The sequence below is a fragment of the Procambarus clarkii genome, chromosome 4, assembly GCF_040958095.1.
Source record: "Procambarus clarkii isolate CNS0578487 chromosome 4, FALCON_Pclarkii_2.0, whole genome shotgun sequence".
Taxonomy (NCBI): domain Eukaryota; kingdom Metazoa; phylum Arthropoda; class Malacostraca; order Decapoda; family Cambaridae; genus Procambarus; species Procambarus clarkii.
This window is the reverse complement of record NC_091153.1, coordinates 44641267-44662290: the sequence shown is the minus strand read 5'-3', so window position 1 is coordinate 44662290 and position 21024 is coordinate 44641267. Positions and strand designations below refer to the sequence as shown.

Here is a 21024-nt window from a genome sequence, read left to right as displayed (position 1 = left end):
GAGACGACTTCGGGACTTTAGTGTCCCGCGGCCCGGTTCTCGACCAGGCCTCCACCCCCAGGAAGCAGCCCGTGACAGCTGACTAACACCCAGGTACCTATTTTACTGCTAGGTAACAGGGGGGGCATAGGGTGAAAGAAACAATGCCCATTGTTTCTCACCGGCGCCTGTGATCGAACCCAGGATCACAAGTTCTGCGTGCTGTCCGCTCGGCCGACAGGCTCCCTAAGGGGGATAGGTATTAACCCATACTCAATCATCCATGACTGTTTGTGGGAGTAGAGTTTTATTTGCAGACAAGCTCGGCCATCTGTAAACATCACGGAAAAAGTTTCGTAATATATTTTGTTGTTAAAGATGTTTGGCTGAACGTGAGGTCTCAGATTCGTATATTTAATTACAGCATAATATTCATTCCAAATTGGGTTGGTTAGACCAGATTAAACGAATGTAGTTTTGTCACCCATCATGTCTAGCACTGGATAAATGAATCATCATGGCCGACAAAAGATTGTATCCCTGGCTAGGGTAATATGAGCGACGACCGGGCAGAAGGGTCGCTGAGCCCCGGAATCGCCTCAAGGTAAGGGTTAACCTGTACTGTTATGATAACGAACTCGTTAGTAGCGATAGTGGCTCGCCAACTTGCCCAGTTCCTATTATTATTCCGTTCCGTCCAAATTCTACCTACTCACGGTGGGGCGTGTTGTAATGCGTGTGACATCTCTGGAATCAGTCGTGTTAGATAAGGTCGGCCACTTGTGCTGCTTTAGTGATAATAGCAACTGTGCAGCGTTTCTGGCATTGGGTAATTTAATAAGATTCTTAAGGAATTTTTCAACCCCCCCATTAATAGTATTAGATTGAAAATACAGTAAAGGGTCCCAATATTTAAATCTATTGGTCTCGTGTGGGTGGACACCATGCTTGAGTTAGTGTTAAATATTTTGATACAAATGAAGGTCTATTTTACGTGCTTGTTTAAATTTGTTTTTATGGTTGGAATAAAATAAACAATGTTGATTTTTATGTGCTTGCATGCCGGCTGTTGCTGGGAGCAGTCACAGTTGTTTACTGTGTCCTGTGCACGAGTTGTAATTTGATGTACAAATCCACAAAAGTCATAAGGGTTCGAACCTACACGCTGGGTGTTCCAGCCTCGCTCCTGTGGATTTGTTCATTGATATCACGATAATGTTGATTTCTGTGAGATTTTATGCACTTCGCTGAGGTGGGAATGTTAATGTGATTTCGTTGTGCATCATGTGATGTATCGATAAGAAAATTTGGAACCATGAGGAAGATTTCGAACCTGCACACTAGCTACTCTGAAGCTCACGCTTTACACCACTACAACAACACATGGTAAAAGCAATTAATTCTGGGATTCGACTGTATCCTCAAGCTGTCCTGAAGCTTCTACTGAAGCCCAATCAGGGTTTCACACACTAAAATGCCCTCTGGCTTACGGGTGTTCTACCTCCAGCCCAGGTTGTATTGCTTTTACCATGTCCTGGTGCAGTGGTCATGGACATGTGCTTGATAGTGTCAAGTGTGCGGCTTCGATTTCTCATCAAAGCTCTTGCTGATTTTTTCATGATCGTATCGCCCTGTACATATATAATTAATATTTGTGTGTAATTTACCTATCCTTAGAGCTATTAAGTGTAATTATTAAACTAGAATAATCGCCTAGTTGCAGACGATGAGTCACAACGTGGCTGAAATATGTTTACCAAACCACACACTAGAAAGTGAAGGGACGACGACTTTTCGGTCGAGAATGATCCAGGACGGACCGAAACGTCGTCGTTCCATCACTATCTAGTGTGTAGTTTGGTCAACTCGCCTATTTGTACCTGCAGGATCGAGAATTGCTTCTTGGATACCGTCTTTCTAGCCACCGATTGTTTACAGCATCTCCTGTCCCATTTCCCTAACATATCAAAGTTTTAAAATTATGAAAAAGGAGCAGGTTGTAGAAGCAAACTAAAGTTAATTCAGTTTTCCCACTACTCACGCTAAAAGAAAACTTCTTAACCGACTCGATTGAGTTTCCACCATCCACCCATGTCCCTTCGTTCTGTTAGACACTGTTCACACTGAATACTATTTCTACTGTCAATCCCCCAGGGGCGATTGCAGGGGTGGGTAGGTGGTTGGGAAATTGCCGAGTCGTAATGTCATTGCTGGGGATTGGTAGTAATTGCAGAGGGGCGTTGTTACCGTAGGACCGAGGCTAGGTAAGAGTAGTTGCTTGCAACATTGCATATACACTAACACTCCGGTTCACTTGACAGCCGTGACGAACAGAGACCCGCAGAAGACTGGTGGAGATAAACCAACACTCTACGCCATCACCTTCAGTAGAGACAAGTCCCTGCAGGTAGGTTGTGTGCGTGTACAGGACCCCTGCTTGTGTGATTGTGCCTGTGGAACTACCTCCTTGTGTGTATGTATGGGCGTGTGGGCGCTTGCGTTCTCCCGATAATTGCATCAAATGAGTTCGTTTGGCGTTAGACTCGCGCTACGCCAAATGTCTAACGAAGCAGTTGAACACTGCGAAGACTATCCTGCCTCAATGACCCCTCTTACACCCCATTTTCCCCCCTCTTTGGCAATCACGATCGTCCCCTTTTCTCCTAAGAGTACCTTTTAATCCTGTATAGTTTCCCCTCCCCTGTATCTGCTGACCAGCGTCTCTCCTCACTCCAGGAGTTTCGGAAGAACTCTCAGAAGTGGTGTAGGGAGCGTCTGCTGGAGCTGACCCGGCAGGATGTGACCAGCCTTCTGAAGCGGGTTAAGGCGGCGCCTAAGACCACCTATGGGTACACCTTCACGCAGCAAGTCGCTCTCCATGGTCACTTGAGGGTACTCTTGGCCAGCCACGCCACTAAGGTAGGCTGGGAGGGGCCACTAAGGTAGGCTGGGAGGGGCCACTAAGGTAGGCTGGGAGGGGCCACTAAGGTAGGCTGGGAGGGGCCACTAAGGTAGGCTGGGAGGGGCCACTAAGGTAGGCTGGGAGGGGCCACTAAGGTAGGCTGGGAGGGGCCACTAAGGTAGGCTGGGAGGGGCCACTAAGGTAGGCTGGGAGGGGCCACTAAGGTAGGCTGGGAGGGGCCACTAAGGTAGGCTGGGAGGGGCCACTAAGGTAGGCTGGAAGATGTCTTTAGCTGCATGTCATACAGCTGTTTAATGTGTTATTCGTGAATGTTAATTAGTCAGTGTCTTGATTTCATTTGTTGTTAAAGGATTCAGTGTTGCAATTTACATCCATTGTTTTATGTATTGCTGGAGAATGACGGTGCTGGATTTACCTGAAACTAATGTGTTTTAAGTGTGAAAAATGACAAAAAGATTGGGTATCTCTTAATGTTAGATCAGATTTTCCAATATACTTTGTAGACTAATGGAATACAAAATTATGATTTGTCTGATTCATTCCTTTTGGAGATGAGCACGTGGCTTTGACCACGGTAGGGGTTGGGGGGGCGGGCTATGAGAACGTGGGGGGGGGTTGGAGGGCTGGCTTTGAGGACGTGGGATGGGGGCCTGGCTTTGACCACGTGGGGATAGGGGGCTGGCTTTGAGGACGTGAGGAATTTAGTACAATCTTGTCGATTGGCTCACAACATATTCTTGATACTGTGTTGTCTCCCTGTACTAAATGTACTCCACCTGGGTGTCACAGGTGTACTCAAGGTCGACGGAGGTGTGGATACCGCCCTCGTGGGAGTACCTGACGGAGGTGTCAGAGAGGCTGCAGCTCCAGGTCGCAGAGCTCCGCGCCAGGTTCAGGAACGTCGTCATTCACAAGGGTCCCGTCACTTGGCCAGGTCAGTACTGATCATGACCCTAACTTCCTTTCAACCTCAACCACTTGGACTGGACAGTAGAGCGACGGTCTCGCTTCGTGCAGGTCGGCGTTCAATCCCCGACTGGCAAAGCGGTTGGGTACCATTCCTGCCCACCGTCCCATCCCAAATCCGTATCCTGACCCCCTTCCCAGTGCTATATAGTCGTAATGCCTTGGCGCTTTCCCCTAATAGTTCCATTCCCTTCCTACCTACATACCTTTCACCATTCCATTTTGCATTTAAAGAATTATATTTCTCACTTCCCACTCACTTCTCTACATAATTCCAGTTTACAATCCCCCCCTCTAAAATCCACTCAATTTCCTCTACATGACACTTCATGAACAGTCACTACATATTCCATAGTTTTTCCATAGACAATCAAATTGATAAATCCAGCAGTCTATCTCATGCATTATACGAATGAGTTTAAGAATTGATTAGCGAGAGAGTTTTTAGGTTTCCTAATCTTTCTCGTCAGCTGGGTTGCACTTGACAAGAGTGGAGGGAAGTCAGGTGTCCGCAGAGTCCTCTGTCAGCAGCCTCCACTCAGCCTGGGTCAACGGGCAATCTGTGATATACGACCACCTGGTTAGACTGAACATGAGAAACAGCATCAACCGGGATATGTTTACTTTTGAGCATGTTCTGTCGCGGGTAAGGAAGGTCTTTTGTTGATCCACTGGTAACGATTCTAGCATACACTAGTTCGATCCCCTGGAGCTAGCGTGGCTCCCTAGTTCAGGGCCCTGCCTCTGGCTTCGTGAGGCCTCGTAAATTGACTTGTGTAAACCTATTGGATGATCTACAGTTTGCAATTATATATTACCCCCTTTTTATCAATGGACGAATTTTGTTCACAGATCCATTAAGCAAATATTTTAACACCTTGTTAACAAGAATTTTCAGTAACTTCGTGTTTAATTAGAACTCGTTATAAAAATGCTTTAATGCTTGCAATAATCACCTGGAAAAAATTAAACTCGCCACAGCAGCTGAATTTTTCTACAGCAGCAGAAAAATATGCGGAAAATAACAAATCTCGTATTTGGTGTAGCTTATGGTAGCTGTGGCTTTCTGTGCTCCAGCGCGGCTGGAACACTTAGAAGTAGAGGCGGCCACGTAGCTTGATACATTGTGTTCCTTCCACAGGGTGCGACTTGGGTGGAGAAGCTGCTGATGGGTCGAGCCATGTCTACTTACGTGACGCTTTCGGGTCGTCACGTCGTCTCTGGGGACGTGACCTTCAGGGGGAGATTGGCGGCGTCCTTCCTGGTGTCCTTGGCGACTGTGGACGGTGTGAGGGTCGCTAGGGACGTTCTCTTCACCACCAACATTCACAGCTACGCAGGTGCCGTATCGGGGACTAGTAAAGTTTGTTGACCAGACCACACACTAGAAGGTGAAGGGACGACGTCGTTTCGGTCCGTCCTGGACCATTCTCAAGTCGATTGTGACTTGAGAATGGTCCAGGACGGACCGAAACGACGTCGTCCCTTCACCTTCTAGTGTGTGGTCTGGTCAACATACTTCAGCCACGTTATTGTGACTCATAGCTTGCACTAGTAAAGTTTGAAAATATTGTAGAAAAGTTTACCAATAGTTTGGGCTGGCTGGCCTGCTAAATTATACTATTTGTCTATTAAAATTTTCATTATCTACCAGGGGGGGGGGAGGGTTTTAGAAATAAATAACAGTACTATACATGACACGTCGATGACTATTGGAAACTTTATCCAGGGATAGTGACGTGTGGAGACATGACCGCCAAGGATGTACGCGTCACCACCATCAACACCATCAACATCGACCAGCTCTTCAGCTCTCTGCTCCGGCGAGATGTCTCGCACACCACCTCGGCTGGTAGACTCCCTGCGTTAACCTTCTCTAGTTCTTCTAAATAGCTGTGCTTGCATAGTCGCAATGACTTGACGCTTTCCAACCACTTGGGCTAGACGGTAGAACGACGGTCTCGCTTCATGCAGGTCGGCGTTCAATCCCCGACTGTCCATAAGTGGTTGGGCACTATTCCTTCTCTGCCCGTCCCATCCCAAATCCTTATTTTGACCCCCTTCCAGGTGCTATATAGTCGTAATGGCTCGGCGCTTTCCCCCCTGATAGTTCCCTTCCCTTTCTCCTGATAGTTTCCTTCCCTTCTAAATAGCTTTACCGACAAAATACTAATAGATGAAGCCTCGGATTCTTCTTTTTGAATTTATTTCCAAATCATTTTCCCTCTCGATACCCATTTGACAAAATTTTATGATGTATTAGATATTTCCAATTTGCTAATTAAATTTACTATTTTCATGAAGCGCTAATGTAAGCGTTTGGTTTTCTAATACGGTTACAACCAAAATTGTGAACTATATCAAATAGATGAGTTTGCAATGATTTAGTCCTAGACAACAATTGTATACTTTATCTTTCGTTAGATTATTGATAAATCAAGTGTGAGCCGAATGGCCGCTTGTTCGTGCCGGACTCTTGACCCCGAACAATCAACAACTCTTAGTGTGGTGTAGTTACAGGTCACGTGGTTGTTGAAGGCGACCTCGTCTACCACAGGGACCTGGAAGCCAACATTACCGCCAGTATCATCTTAGACAACCTCCTCCGTCTGGACAGATTTGAGAACCAGGTCGTTACCGGTAAGTCTTGAATCTTAGTGGTCTTGTGGAATTTAATAGTGATTGACTATACAAATCTGGGCTTATGCGAGGTCTCCTTTACACTGAGGTATAATTTACACACAGATCACACTAACGTGATGCATCAAATGAACAAATCCACAAGGGCCGTTTCAGTGAGGTACAATATAGAAATGTTAAAATCCCCCATGACATTTGGAAGGAACGTTTGATCATGTTCATTGAGCAGATGCTGACATGAACGTAGACTCGTACCACTTTCTAACGGTAGAAATGTCAAATTTACTTCAGTATCAAAACCTATTTTGGCTCGACGACTAACTGATGCGTTCAAAATAAAAAAAATATTTGCAGGTAGTTTTTTACCTTAATCATCAGCTCGTGGTGTCTAAGTATTCAGAGAAGGAAACTTTAAAGACGAATTTATCTTGATCTGTGTCCTGTCCACTTACCCCCCCCTCCTCCCCCTCGGGACAAGTTTAACATGCATTTTTTTTATTATCTACCACACACGTGGCCACACATTTACAATGCTAACCAGCATATATACATTTTCTTCTGTCCTCCATGCATTGAGTGGTTGAACGGCTGAAGATCTGTGGAATATCACTCGGACGAAGACGGGAAAACTCGGACGTCACAATTCGGGTTTCTTAAATCTGGAAAAGTTAAGATCGTTTTCTGCCGTCAGGAATGATTCCCAGTGATGAGATACCAGTCCTTTCGTCAAGCTAACGGCTTTAACCGCGTTCATTTTCATTAAAGACGGTTCGTATCACCAGGACTTGTTTCACTCGAGTGTGCTCTTGAAGCTCTTTTGGCGAAACATGGTGCTCTTGAGGAAAGAATTTTACACAAAAGGAACTAGAAACTGAAGCACGAGGATAAACACGAACTTTTCTGAGTGCATTGAAAAATTAGCTTTAATAACCTTTGATTCCAACAGCATACAGCTTCAAAAGCAGGTGGGATATAAAGCAATTGGGCCACGAGCCTTGACTTCAGCCGACCGGTAAATGAGAGGAGCCGCCCAGGAGCTAAACCTCTCCCTACAAGCACAGCCTACATACCTACCTACCTAGACACAACCCTTGACAAAAAGCTGTTCGCAGCCTCGACAGACTCAGTCAAGGGTAAAAACCACAAAGATTTTATTACAAGTGCAATTATTCCAGTGCTTGGAGGACCGTCTCTCACGCGCTTCTTAAATTATAAATATCTTTGAGGCCAAGACAAGAAAGTAATATTTATCTGGGCCTGGGAAGAGGCCGCTGCGAGCGGCGCCCGTCAAAGCCCTCTCCTCCCCCAGGAAACACGCCAGCAATAATGACTTTTCTTAAAATAATTTCATGGCGTATTTTTTTTAATTACTTAAAAAAAATTACAAGGCAGACAGGGCGCTTTATAGTCTTGTCAGCGTGGCTAATCTTCGAGTGACACAAAATACTTGGAAGATGCGTTAATTACCCAGGCAATAACGATTTACATTTTAGGTTTAGCGAATTTGCATTAAAAATTCCAGTATGAAGACCGGCGTAAAATTGCTATTTTTCGTATTTTATTTTTTACTAGATCTAAATCATGTTGTAAATTAAATGTAGAATTTAATTCGTCGGTTAGTTTTAGTGTTTAAAATTCACTAAACTGGAAATGATGAAATAATGCCTAGTTACAGTAAGCTTAAGTATAAAGCTTTAATGGGACAATTTAATTATTAATACAAAATGACCTACAGTACAGTATGTTTATAATTCCTGGCACAAGAAGCGAAGACTGGAAGTTGGGCTCGAACATCCGTCAATGATCTTCAGAGCAATGAATCGGGGTCGATTCTCGTTTCATGGCACCAAAAGGGTCTTCTGATGGCGTCATGCAGTGTTCTGTATTGGTTAATAGGTAACCGGTAGCAGTATTTTAAGTAATTGTCGGCACAGAACGGTATTCAATATAAGCAAGTACTGATGAAGGCAAGTGCTCGTATATTGGCTGGAACACTTGCTAGGTTGTCCATAATGCAGGTCCAGGTTGGTCGGGTAATGGCATTATAGTGGTCGGGTGCAATAACTTTATCCACACTGCAGGTTATGGTCGGGTAATGGCCGTATAGTGGTCGGGTGTAATAACTTTATCCACACTGCAGGTTATGGTCGGGTAATGGCCGTATAGTGGTCGGGTGTAATAACTTTCTCCACACTGCAGGTGATCACCGTGTGGGCGGCATGAGGTGCCTGTCAGCCAGGGTGACTGGGAGGGTCAACGGTGTGAGGGTGCCAGGTGAGGTCTTCCAGAGACACTATCACCTTCCCTACAGTGTGTCGTCGGCAGCCTTCACCCACCTCCTCGCCGCCTCCCTCACCATCAACACCGCTCTACACACCATCACGGTCAGTACTGGCGTCATTATTCTCGCTCACTGCTGAGGAGGATCGCGGGTTGGGATCGAAATATTCAGTATACACAGTACTGGCGTCCCTGCCGTGTCCAGGGGTGATGTCATTGCTACCTTTAACTGAATACTGTTTGACTTAGAATTTAAATTTTTAATACCATAAAGTTATTGAAGAGAGCGCGCTAAACCTGTACGACTAAATAGCACTAATGTGGGATACGAAGCAAAGGAGCGGGATAAGATGAAGGGAAAATCCCCATCGATGAAATAGAAATCCCCATTTCTACCCATTGGGCAAATGTAGAAATATAAATTACAATATTGTAAAATAACACAATATAGCACATTGGGGGTCAGGGTAGAATTTCATTTAGTTTTCCCAACAGTAGCGAATACCGACTGCGTGAGCGGGGTAGACAAGGAAAAGTAGTGGAAGTAGATGGTCGAGTCTACCATCTTGAGTAGGAAATTTATTCTCGTACCTCTGTAATTTTGTCTTAAAATTACCTTGTCAGCGTTTAATTATTTTGGTGTTTACGGGGAGTTTGTGACATTAAATTAAAGAGTTGTGGTGTGCACTCTTGCACGTTTTTCAGTATCATTGTTGCAAATACATAATTAAAGTTTGCAATGCATTCGGTTAGTTTCACCAAAGTTTTTGAAGTTTGCAGCCTGCAAATAAAGTTTTCGTCAACCATGTTGAGAGTAATTGGGTTTTTAGTTTAATAATAGATGCTAATTTGTTCTTGGAGCATACGAGGCATATTCTATAGTGTTGTTGAGGGTAAGTGACATTTCTAAGATTTCATTGACTAGCACTAAAGTGATGTCTATTCCTGATAGTGGAATAAAGACATCACTTTACGGTATTCATCTTTTTTATTTGCGAGGCCTTTAAAGTTATTTTATTGCGAATTATGCTATTTGGATTCATCTTAATTTTGCGGGAGGTCTCGCTCATTTCGTCCAGGTGATTTAGAGAAAAATCACATGGGGGGGGGGGGGGGAATAGCCTGTCATCTAAGAGTTGTTGCAACGGACATAAAAGGATGTGCTAAATTGCCTGAACCTAGTCGGAGGACACACGCGTTGAAAACGTGGATATTTGAGAGTCGCTATGATTTATAGTACATCATATTTTGTCCGTTTGGGGATTATGAGGTGAAAATGCGTTATTATTCGAGAGAACAGGTTGGTCACCCATCCACACAGGGCATTTATACTCACGTGTTCAGAACAGGTTCCAAAATAACGGGTAAATACTGGCCTTTTATTCTCTTGTAAATATTGGACCTTTTAATACTAGATGGTATTGCCCAACCCTTTTAGTTGGACGGTAGAGCGACAGTCTCGCTTCATGCAGGTCAGCGTTCAATCCCCGACCGTCCAGGTGGTTAGGCACCATTCCTTCCCTCCCTCGGTCCAATCTCAAATCCTTATCCTGATCCCTTGCAAGTGCTATATAGTCGTAATGGCTTGTCTCTTCCCCCCCCCTGATAATTCCCTCCTTTTCATTTCGAGGACAGGTGAGCAATAAGAATCTGGACCTTCTGCGTGTGGTTGGGGCCCTCCAGGTAGTAACGTCCCGGAAGACCTTCTCCTCCATGCGACTGCTTCAGGAGGTCACCTCGGAGGGCTCCTACACATACAAGCGAAAGCGTCGTGAGGCGGACTCCAGACTCCAGGCTTGCACGACCCAGCACGACTGGGAACTGACGGAGGGAGAAGCCCGTCTACAGGTGCTGCTGGGGGCGCTCCGGATTTTGACCACCTCGCAGGATCTAATGACCTCTGATGACTTCCACCCTGCTGGGGGAGGAGCTTTCAATCGGCAGAACATTGCTTTTTATATCAGACTGGCCCAGGAGCCCAGTTATGCCTCGCTCTACACAGCCGCTGCTGATCTCTTGCTCTGCGATGTCCTGCTTGATAACATGTTTCAGGGGGAAAGGCCAAATGACGAGCTGTTTAACCGCGCAAATATCACACACTACAGAGCAGACATTGAGAAAGTCATAACTGATGCCAAGACTCGCCTTGCTGAACAAGATGTGAACATGCACGATGTTTTCTTAATGTTCATCAGTTCACGAAGACTCGCAGAACGGCGAGATCTCGAGACTCTTGACCTCCTTATGTATGCACTCGATGACAGCAGGACTAGAGCCTCTAACAATGACTACAACATCTGCCGCTTTGTGTGTCCACAAAGGCTTTCCATAAATAAAACTGATCGTCGTGAAATTAGCACGTGCGACCATTCCATTAATGCAATATATAACACGCTGAAGAGGATCATCCGGTATGGTTCGGTACTGGAGACGACGATGGCGCGGCTCTCAGACCAGCAGGTGGTGCTGCTGCAGAAGGCTGCAGTGGATCACGAACTGGGAAAACTGTTGGAGATCATCCAGGAGAGGAGAGAGTTGTGGGAGGGCCTTCAGGTGGCTGCGCTATGCAGCGCCCCGCCAGGGAACAGAGAAGAAAGACTTCAACTGCTGCAGATGCTTGCGTCCTACCGCCAGCAGCTGGCCAGGACTACTGCAGTCTCCCTCAAGAGGACCAGAAGAGACGTGCTTCTTACAGGTAGGAGTCGACAGTTTTTTGACATCCTTGGAATGTAGTTTGAAAATAATTTGTAGTAATAGACTAATAACCATTAAACTTAACGTTGACAAAATTAAAAAAATTTAATTTTTGTTTTTTAATGACTTGAATATATTTACACTATCATTTGATTTATATATCACACACGCACCCTACTAGTACCACGAGCACTGCCACTCCCACCAACAAACCACACTAGTACTGGTAAGATGAGTAACTTAGAAAGTAACAGGTGTAACTACTAGCTAAGATGACTGCAGATGGGGATGCTTTATCAAACCTTATTTTATAATTTCAGACTCTGATGCTGCATCAGGAACGAATTCCCCTTCAAGTTCGGCATCTGTTAATGACTCGTATTTAGCCATTAACAGTACACTAGGGGCGGCACCTACTTCACTGAAGACTGTCTCTTTACCTTTGAACATCACTCCTCAAGCGGGTGTGGCGCTTGGAGCGGGTGTGAATATCATCTATCTGAAGACTGTTAAATACGGAGAGAATAATACAGTTAACACAAATTTATCTTCAGAGGCGAGGACCTCTGAAGATATTTCACCCTCTTCATTTCTCAATACCGACCCGGGTAATCTTGGCGACGAAGGTCACCGTCTACGGTTGATTGATAACTCCAGCGTAGGGATCTTGGGACCTCGAGGTTCGTGTCCAGGATGTCCATCAGAAGCCGCCTCCAATTCGACTCGAAGTCTCAACCCATCAAAGGATTTGCCTATTGCAAGTCCTCGGGTCGCCAGTGAGGTTCTTGATGATGTCTTGCACATTTCGCAACGTACTTCCTCATCAACAGGAGTTTCTTCTAGAGACATCTTGACCACGGAGGCGCCCCCCGACATCAACACATCTGTAAAGACCGGACTTCCGGTCACTTCTACGGTGGCTACCGTGTTTAATCCTTCAAGACTTTCTGACGTTGTCAGGGTCCCGTACCAGGAGAATTCCACATCTTTTTCACTCGGGGATTACTGCCGTAATATATCTTCACATAACCTTGAAGATTTTGACTCGGCTATTAAGATAATCGACGAAGTCAAGATATTTCGGCAGTACCTTCACATCGTCGCTTCCACCCACCCTTGGGACCTCTCTGGTCCCTCGGTCGACCAGCGGTTAGATGCAGAGATTTTTTCCATTTTTGGCATCGTTGCAGAGACCGTAGAACATTTTGTGCATGACCCTCTTCAGCCTCTGGGTTCCAGGAACGCGACGAGCTTGATTAAGGAGGCGCTTCTTTTTGATGCTGCGATGGACTTCGCAGCATTATCTCAATACAAGTTCTCTAATGCGGTCACGTCGATAATTGAACATCTTGAACATCTTATATTAAATGCCACGGAGTTGATTGAGAATATCTTGGCATGTTATGACTCGTCAAACTTCCGTAACGAGTCGACAGTTGCTTCAGAGATCTTGCTTAGGAGCTTACCAGCGGCGTTGCCGTATCCTGAAGTAACTTCTCTCAATATAGACAAGTTTATAGCCGTGCTGACCGGAAATAAAGCACTACTATTACGTATAGACTTTCTGCTGACTTTCGTGAACGAAATACTGTCAGTCAACCCGTGGAAGCGGCCCAATGATCAACCTGTTTTCTCGGTCAATCATTCCTTCGTTGTCGCTACTGCCAAGAAAGTAAGAAACGTCCTTTATTTGATTTTGGCCGACGACTCTAAATATTTCTCTGAATTCGATAGTCTGGTTTTAAGTCTTCTCTTGACAGACTATAAAGTGGCTATGGGGATGGTACAGGGACTGCTTCCTGACCACTTGCCAGCAGATACAGAGACAATCATACGGCAAATCTATGGCCCGAATGAGTTGAACACGGCTGACCAAGCCCGAAATATCCTTTACGACCGAAGAAGGTTCCTCGAAAAAGCTAATGACGACATTTCCAAACTGATTGCCTCTTTCACTCGACACGCGAATGATTCTTCCTCGGGCGTTGATAAATCCCTTCCGGGCGCTAAAGAGACTAACTTGGGCAGCTTGGTGAAGTTGTCAAAGTCTTGGAGATCGTTCGTGTCTGTATCATGGGTGTCTGGGCGAGTGGCAGGCTACAGGTTGGAGAACATTGCACGACAACACGACGTTGTTCACGACAAACGGCGAATTATGGATCTAATAGGTGAGTATCGGTAGTTAATCTTCACGAAATGTAGTCTAAAGGGCACATTACTAACTCTGATCTTAGGGATGAATTGGAGATAAATTATGTACTTTTATGAACACATTCTAACAATGGAACTGAATTTGGATGGGAGATACACTGAACCTTTTAAAATATGCTAGATATTACATAAATGATTTTTTGCACCCTATTTCGGAAGCGAAATAATCATGTATAAGCAAGATGGTTGAATGTTGATCAGATTAATTGTTGCATGGCTTTCCTTGCATCATTGTATGCACCTGGTGGCTAATTTTTGAAACTTGAACGAAGATGCCTTTGAAGTGACCAAATTGACAAATTCATTCATTATGCCTTGTGCAGATACATTATTAAAAAAAATAATCCTGAGATAAGTTCCATAACAATGCATTATATACATTTTGGCCTAAATAAAAATGCGAGTCACTTTAGGTGTAATATTCTATATTTTAATATATAATTTATTCTTAATAATTACTGCAAAGCCATGAGACCAATATCATATCAAATTAACTGCGACAAGAGGTTCAGAGTCAGGAAGGCACACTGGTGTAAGGGCTGCTCATGAGTTAGGTGTCGGGTTTAAGGCCTATCAACCTCTGCAGGTTAGGCTACATTTGCGTATTAAGGCTACACTCGAAGCATATTTTAATCCTAAAATTAGTTAATTTGCATAATTTGGATTCCACTATTGACTCCCTGCTTGCATATCTTATCCATTAGTTCTTGTATTCTCATAGTAATCCAATAATATGACCAAATCAGACACTAGAAGGTGAAGAGACGACGTCGATTCGGTCCGTCCTGGACCATTCTCAGGTCGATTGTGTCACGTCCATTCTCACAATCGACTTGAAAATGGTCCAGGACGGACCGAAACGTCGTCGTCCCTTCACTTTCTAGTGTGGTCTGGTAAACATATCTCAGCTACGTTATTGTGACTCCTTATCTCCAATAATATATCATAAGCATGTGTAAAGTTAATTTTAAGAATAGGAAATGATTAAAATTTATTAATACAGAACTTTAGCATATACCCCCCTTAAAAAGTATTGGTTTGACATTGGCAGCGAAAACAAAAGTATTGTAGAAAAGATACAATGCAACACTAGGCTCAAATGATATGCACGAAGGTTATTCGTTACTGCTACAAGTAAATATTGCTCCCGGTAGGGTCCAGCACGAGGGTGAGGAACCTGGTGTTAAGGGCCAGGCTTAGCGTCTCTGTTGTGAACGGTGTGGAGATGAGTCGTGTGGCTCACCATGCCCTTACCCTGAGTGCCACTGTCCTCACCATCCCTCACACCTTCTCTGCCGCTACGGTGAGTCACCATCTTCCTGAGTGTCACTAATGTCACCCCTCACTATCTTGTCATGTCATCTGGCTCGCCAGTGCCGGATAATCCCTTGCACCCGACAGAGCGTTGCAAAACTTCAACTGGTCAATTTAGATATTTGATAGTGTATCGTGTAAACACCATTATCATGCCAATCTGCACTTCACTTGGTACCTTGATACGCTGATAGTGATGTAAACTGGTTAACCATTCACTCTTGACGGTTTGAGATACTAGCTGTTCAATTTAATAGCACCTTTCAGTAGTTAGGCGTCCAAATTTGACTGATTTGCTCATTTATTAACGATACTTTTGATGTGAAAATTTCCTGATGATTGCAGCCTTTCTGAACACTATAGGGAATATACAATAGTGTTTAGGGCACCGTTCCTCATCCTGCAAGAGGATGGAACCTTCAGTTTAAGGTAGTAGGAGTCCTTAATGTTGTCAACCGAAGGCTTGGTGTTACAGGAGGTTGGGGAGCTGCAAGCTGGTTACGTCAACAACATGCCAGCTGGGAGCTACCTCACACTAGGGGGTGACCACCACCTGCCTCGCCCCCTCGTATTTACGGTGAGTGCTGTGACAACCTAATGTTGTATCCTAACTGCTACATGGCTATACCCTGGCCCCCATTTTTCCCCTCCTTCCGAGCGAGTGCTGCCCTCTGGCGGAGCTAAATCAACCATCTTCCTCCAGGAGAGCGTGGTGGTTCGTGGCCAGGTGGTTGTGTCGTCCACGGTCAATAACCTTGACCTGGTTGACCTCGGCAAGAGTGTGGTGCTGACCTCTGGCCCACCGCAGGTCATCCTCACCTCCGTCACCTTTCTCAACCTTTCAGCCGTCAGGTGATTTACGACAAGATCGCCTCATCGTATTGTCCTGTACATACAAAATTACCTTATTACCTTTTAGCTTGTAGCGTTTTTGTCTCAAATACTTTGGAGAAATACCTTTCAAAGAATATTGATTGTTAAATTATTTGGACAGTGTGGGGTGTGAGGTGGCCCGACTGACAGGTGTGCTCCTGAGACACCTGTTGACACGTGCTGAAACAGCTGTGATTACAGGTAAGACGGCTATCTTGGAGAACCTGTGCGATAGGTCTGGCTAATACTAAAGACATACACTTAAAAGTAGTCTAATGCCTGTGCAGTGACTTCAGTCTCTAGTGTGATCTCTAACATGCCATAAAGGGGTTTAAGTGTCTTCAATCCTTCTCCTTCAGGAAGGAAGAGGTTCCTGGAGGAGGTGATAGTGAGGAAGGGCCACGTTAAGACAGCCAGCCTCGAGGTGGACCTCGTTACCGGCGTCAACATCACTCACCTAGTCACAGATTCCCTCAGGAGAAGTCCAGGTAGAAAAGCAGTTGTCATAACTTGCATATCCATGAATGTGTGAAATATTTGCCGGAATAAACTGGTAAAAAAATTATCGCAAGTGTTGTAGTCTTTGACCTGCACTGTTGGGTATCTACAGGCGGCGTGCAGGTCGTGTCCACCAGCCTGCAGGGGACGTTCCTGGTGGTGCAGCAGCAACTGGTCTCCAGGGGCTTCACCGTCAGCTCCCAAGGTGTAGATGGGTACCTCGATCTCCACAGGTAAGGAACTATCAGAAGGCGCCAAGCTATTATGACTATATAGCACTTGGAAGGGGTCAGGATAAGCAGTTGGGATGGGACGGGGGGGAAGGAAGATTGGTGCCCAATTACTTGGATGTTCGGGGATCGAACACCGACCGATGCAAAAAGAGACCGTCGCTTTATCCACCTCTCGGTGGTTGGACAATTATAGATTGGTAGTCGCGTATTTAAAACTGCTAAAAGTAGGCATATATAATACAAAACGGAGGTCTGAAACTCTGTACTTAAATACCTCTTGAAACTTTTATCAGGATTTGGACGAGTACCGGCAGTTGATTAGCCGAAACTTTGTTGTTGGGAATAAGAAAAAAGGCGTTATTACCCGTGTGGGAAATCTTTAGGTAGTGTAGGAGACTCGCCCCTTTCAATGGTTCTGACTCGACAGCCCAATATCCAGTCAAGATCTCTCAATATTCATTAAATCGTCAATTTGCAGCATTTAGATTTGACTTGAGATTTAATGTGAAAGATGCCTCGTAGCCCAACTTTGAGGAGTCACTGGTGATGAACCGGTGACACATTGGGCCACAAACTTGACTCAACGGTGATGGGGTAATTACGTATGTCGTAATTCATCCCAGTTGACGATTTGTCATAAACTGTGTTGATCTTGTTCTGCTTTCGGCCAAATGGTGGCTCATCCTACGGTCTGTCGGCCTGTCCCTCGGCCGCCTCTGGTGCTGAAGTACACGATAATTCTGCAGAAGTCACTACGAAGCCACGTATTGTGTTCATAGTAACGCCTCGTTAGTAAGGCGAGGAAATTTTCATGGATCAAAAGCGCGTTACTTCGTAAATTTAGCATTAAGTAGTAGACGTATCGTCGCCTGCCTTGACTGGCGTATGTAAATTAAACTTAAATATGTAAAAAGAGTTTGTACACAGTTTTAAATTGAAGGCGGAAAAAAGCAATCTCTCTACCACCAACTCGAATGATGGTAACGGGGTCCTTGTTTGGACAGGTTGGCGAGCCAGGTGGTATTCAGGAACCAGGACACCACCATTAACGCCAGACTTAAGTTCGTCGGACACTCCTCTATCTCTACCTTGTTCTTCCAAGGTAAGCATCCCCCATCCTTACTGCGCATCCTATTTATTTAGTCTACGGGATTGAGTCGCCATATTTTACTAACTAGTTGAAGGACTAGTAGCATAACCCTGCTTCATACGTGCTTGATGGCGTTATGGGAGTTCTTCTACTCCCCAAGCCCGGCCCGAGCCCAGGCTTGACTTGTGAGCTTGCTCCAACAGGCTGTTGCTTGCAGCCCCATTATCTTAATTTGCTTCTAGTGTCATTTGTAACTCAAATTCCGAAGCAGTCATTGTAATCCAAACCCTCTCCTGGCAGACACGTTTGACCTGGTGTCTGCAGAGCAGTACAGTGCTGGCTGGCTGCTCAAGACTACAGACCAGAGCCTCGAGGGTCAGGTGACGGTGCCCTCCATGACCTCCAGCCGGGTTACAACTGCCTTGGGGGTCAAGATCCAAGAGGTCGACTTCACTCGCTTCCACAAGTTCGCTGCGCTCATTACTCAATCGGTTACATTGTCGTTCGTCAGGTTTAGTAAGATCATCTTAAAATATTCAACATTTTCTGTGATTTATATTTTAAGAACCGATGTTTCGTTACACACAGATCACACTAACGTGATGCATCAAATGAACAAATCCACAAGGGCCGCGACGAGGATTCGAACCTGCATCCCAGACACTGCCTTAATCGTCTGAGCTACGACAGGGTAAAAGGGTTGATACCGAAGTTCTACTGAACTTACTGGATCCCGTAGCCTCTCAGAGGCACAAACCAGGCTTTTACACACACCCCTTCCCCTTGCACCCGAGCTATGTCAATAGGCCGTTCTCCCTCTTCGCCCTTACATCATTACACAGAGATCACATTAACGTGATCGATTAAGGCAGTGTCTGGGATGCTCCCGGACGCAGGTTCGAATCCTCGTCACGGCCCTTGTGGATTTGTTCGCAGTTTCGTTATTCTTGATTATGAGCTCAAACGAAACTCTTAAGTTTTAAAACTTCTGTTTCTGACGAACAGAAACATCATGGGGTTAAAGTCCGTATTTATTATGCAGGGGAAGTGAGGTCAATGCTGTCGGTGAATTTAACTGGTCATATACAAGGATGGGACCTCTCGCAAGACGCCATCCTCACCACCACCACCTCCAACCTCGTCTTCACCTCCTCGATGACCTTCCTCGGCCCCGTCAACGTCACCGGCGACTTCGTAGCTACCAAGGGCATCAATGATGGCAGCCTGGCTGCCCTCTGTGGCCCCGTCTCCCTGGATACCCTCACAATTACTGGTAAATATCTTTGAAAAACCTATTTCGTTGTCGACAGAGCTGTGGATTTGATCATTTGTTTATCTTGTCACTACAGCAGTCCGTCCGTCCTGGACCATTCTCAAGTCACAATGGACTTGAGAATGGTCCAGGACGGACCGAAACGTCGTCCCTTCATCTTCTAGTGTGTGGTCTGGTCAACATACATCGGCCACGTTATTGTGACTCATCGCCTGCAAGGGAGTCGATGTTGTGTTAAGGGATTACTATAGTACAATTGATTCGTAATGCTGGGGGGGGGGACTACTTCGTTGCAGAGGGAGTTCGTAGTCTACTTGAGGAACGTTCACCAACCTTCCTGGCCTTGGAAGACGAGTAACGCCATTACTGTTCAAGGAATAAATCTTTCCATTTGCATCCAGCTAGTTAGTGCTTGGTCAGAGAGCCTCTCTCCATATTTTGGTTATCATAATTAAACTTGTTTTTAAGCCTTTCTAGTTAGTAGGTTTTAGTAGGCAATCGTCGGATTGAGAAGCTGCGCCAATCTGTGATGGTAGGTAGATAATTATCAGGGAAAAGCGCCAAACCATTACGACTATACAACACTTGGAATTGCTAAGAATTTGGGATGGGACGGGGGGGGGGGGAAAAGAATGATGCTCAACCACTTAAGGATTGAACGCTGACCTGAAAGATGCGAGACCGTCGCTCTACCATCCAGTCAAAGTGGCTGTGAAGGTGTAATAGACTTCAGTAGCCAATTCTACTTCCAAACTAGACCTAACTAGCAGAACAATCCCATATCCCATTTGGAAGAATGATAGTAGTTTTTATAAAGACTGTAAAACTCTTCTCTGCATTAGTATCATAGTCGTTTCTTGTTAAGTTGATGGGAAAAGACAGATTTCGGAGGAAAAATAGTTGAAGAGGTAATTATGATTAACGTACATTTATTATAAATCCGCTGAGTGATGGTGGAAATGCGACCAATCTCTCATGACATGTAATCTTCAACGAGGTGTTCCAAACGGGTACAGGTACAGTGACGTACTTGACGAGGTTGAACGTCAACGTCGTCGTCCTGGGCATCCACGAGATCACCGACGAGACGGTGCCAGACTTCTGGATGAACGACAGAGATGTTAACTTTGAGAAGCCGCTGACGCTGAAGAGGTTAACAACTCGACACGTAACCACAGTCAAGGTGAGACTTGATTCGTTTTATCGGACAAAGCCTATGTATGTATGTATGCGTATGTATGTATGCATATGTATGAACGAATGAAGTTCCCCATGATGCAATACCACAACAGTGGGCCAACTTCAGGGTACCTATTCACTGCTAGGTGAACAGTGGCATTAGGTGAAGGTGAACATGCCCAACAATTTATGTCCAGCCTGGGAATCTAATCCGGGATTCTTAGCTATAAGTAGAGAACAAAACCAACTGTACTTAAACACTAAACAAAAATCAATCTGCTATCTTGCTAACAAAATGCAAAACTTCAAATTGAAAGTTTCATATTTTAACGGTACATAGGTCAGCAATCCCAGGGTATTTTGAAATAGGTGTAGTGGTGGACGTTGAGGAAATAGGCGAACCGCATTGTCATCTCCCTTCACCAATTAAATTTCCTAATCAACAAATTTTATTTAGTCTGCACTGTGAAGTCACTTGGTTAAAATCTCGTTGATGTGAATATATATCAAAAGTTCAACAGATAGACCATGATTATAATTCATGCAAGTTTCATAATGAGGCCTATGAGGGTATATTACCCTAGTTTAAGATAAAAAAAATGTAGGCCTCTGCACTTATTTTTGTTGAATAATCAGCTTCTTGGATAGACTGGACTTGGATAGACTATTTAACTGTAGGTCGCCTATTGGCAGTGTTCTTCAGTAACTATAAGTTCGTCATGCCTTCTCTTGCCACTTGTTAGTCTTGGCTGCCTTCCCTGTTGCCTTGTCTCTCCCTTCCCAAGTCTCATTATTTTGCATTTGAGATAAAGTAGAGTAACATTTCTCAGACGATCTCCAGCTTGTGCAAGTCTATCTGTAGCGTTCTATG

General features: G+C 44.9%; 1 protein-coding gene across 3 annotated transcripts in view; it reads left to right on the top strand.

The window, feature by feature from the left end:
* LOC123750026 (uncharacterized) overlaps positions 1 to 21024 on the top strand; it is a 47852-nt gene that overhangs the window by 13302 nt on the left and 13526 nt on the right. For all 3 annotated transcript variants that reach the window (XM_045732156.2, XM_045732163.2, XM_069334069.1), the window contains exons 12-31: positions 2301 to 2386; positions 2716 to 2898; positions 3692 to 3836; positions 4339 to 4514; positions 5010 to 5208; positions 5598 to 5720; positions 6383 to 6508; positions 8708 to 8892; positions 10424 to 11483; positions 11803 to 13650; positions 14848 to 14996; positions 15483 to 15584; positions 15711 to 15859; positions 16002 to 16081; positions 16240 to 16368; positions 16491 to 16611; positions 17616 to 17713; positions 18002 to 18217; positions 18744 to 18974; positions 19991 to 20157. In XM_045732156.2, coding sequence (XP_045588112.2) covers positions 2301 to 2386; positions 2716 to 2898; positions 3692 to 3836; positions 4339 to 4514; positions 5010 to 5208; positions 5598 to 5720; positions 6383 to 6508; positions 8708 to 8892; positions 10424 to 11483; positions 11803 to 13650; positions 14848 to 14996; positions 15483 to 15584; positions 15711 to 15859; positions 16002 to 16081; positions 16240 to 16368; positions 16491 to 16611; positions 17616 to 17713; positions 18002 to 18217; positions 18744 to 18974; positions 19991 to 20157 — 5573 coding nt within the window. The remainder of the gene's footprint in view (positions 1 to 2300; positions 2387 to 2715; positions 2899 to 3691; positions 3837 to 4338; positions 4515 to 5009; positions 5209 to 5597; positions 5721 to 6382; positions 6509 to 8707; positions 8893 to 10423; positions 11484 to 11802; positions 13651 to 14847; positions 14997 to 15482; positions 15585 to 15710; positions 15860 to 16001; positions 16082 to 16239; positions 16369 to 16490; positions 16612 to 17615; positions 17714 to 18001; positions 18218 to 18743; positions 18975 to 19990; positions 20158 to 21024) is intronic.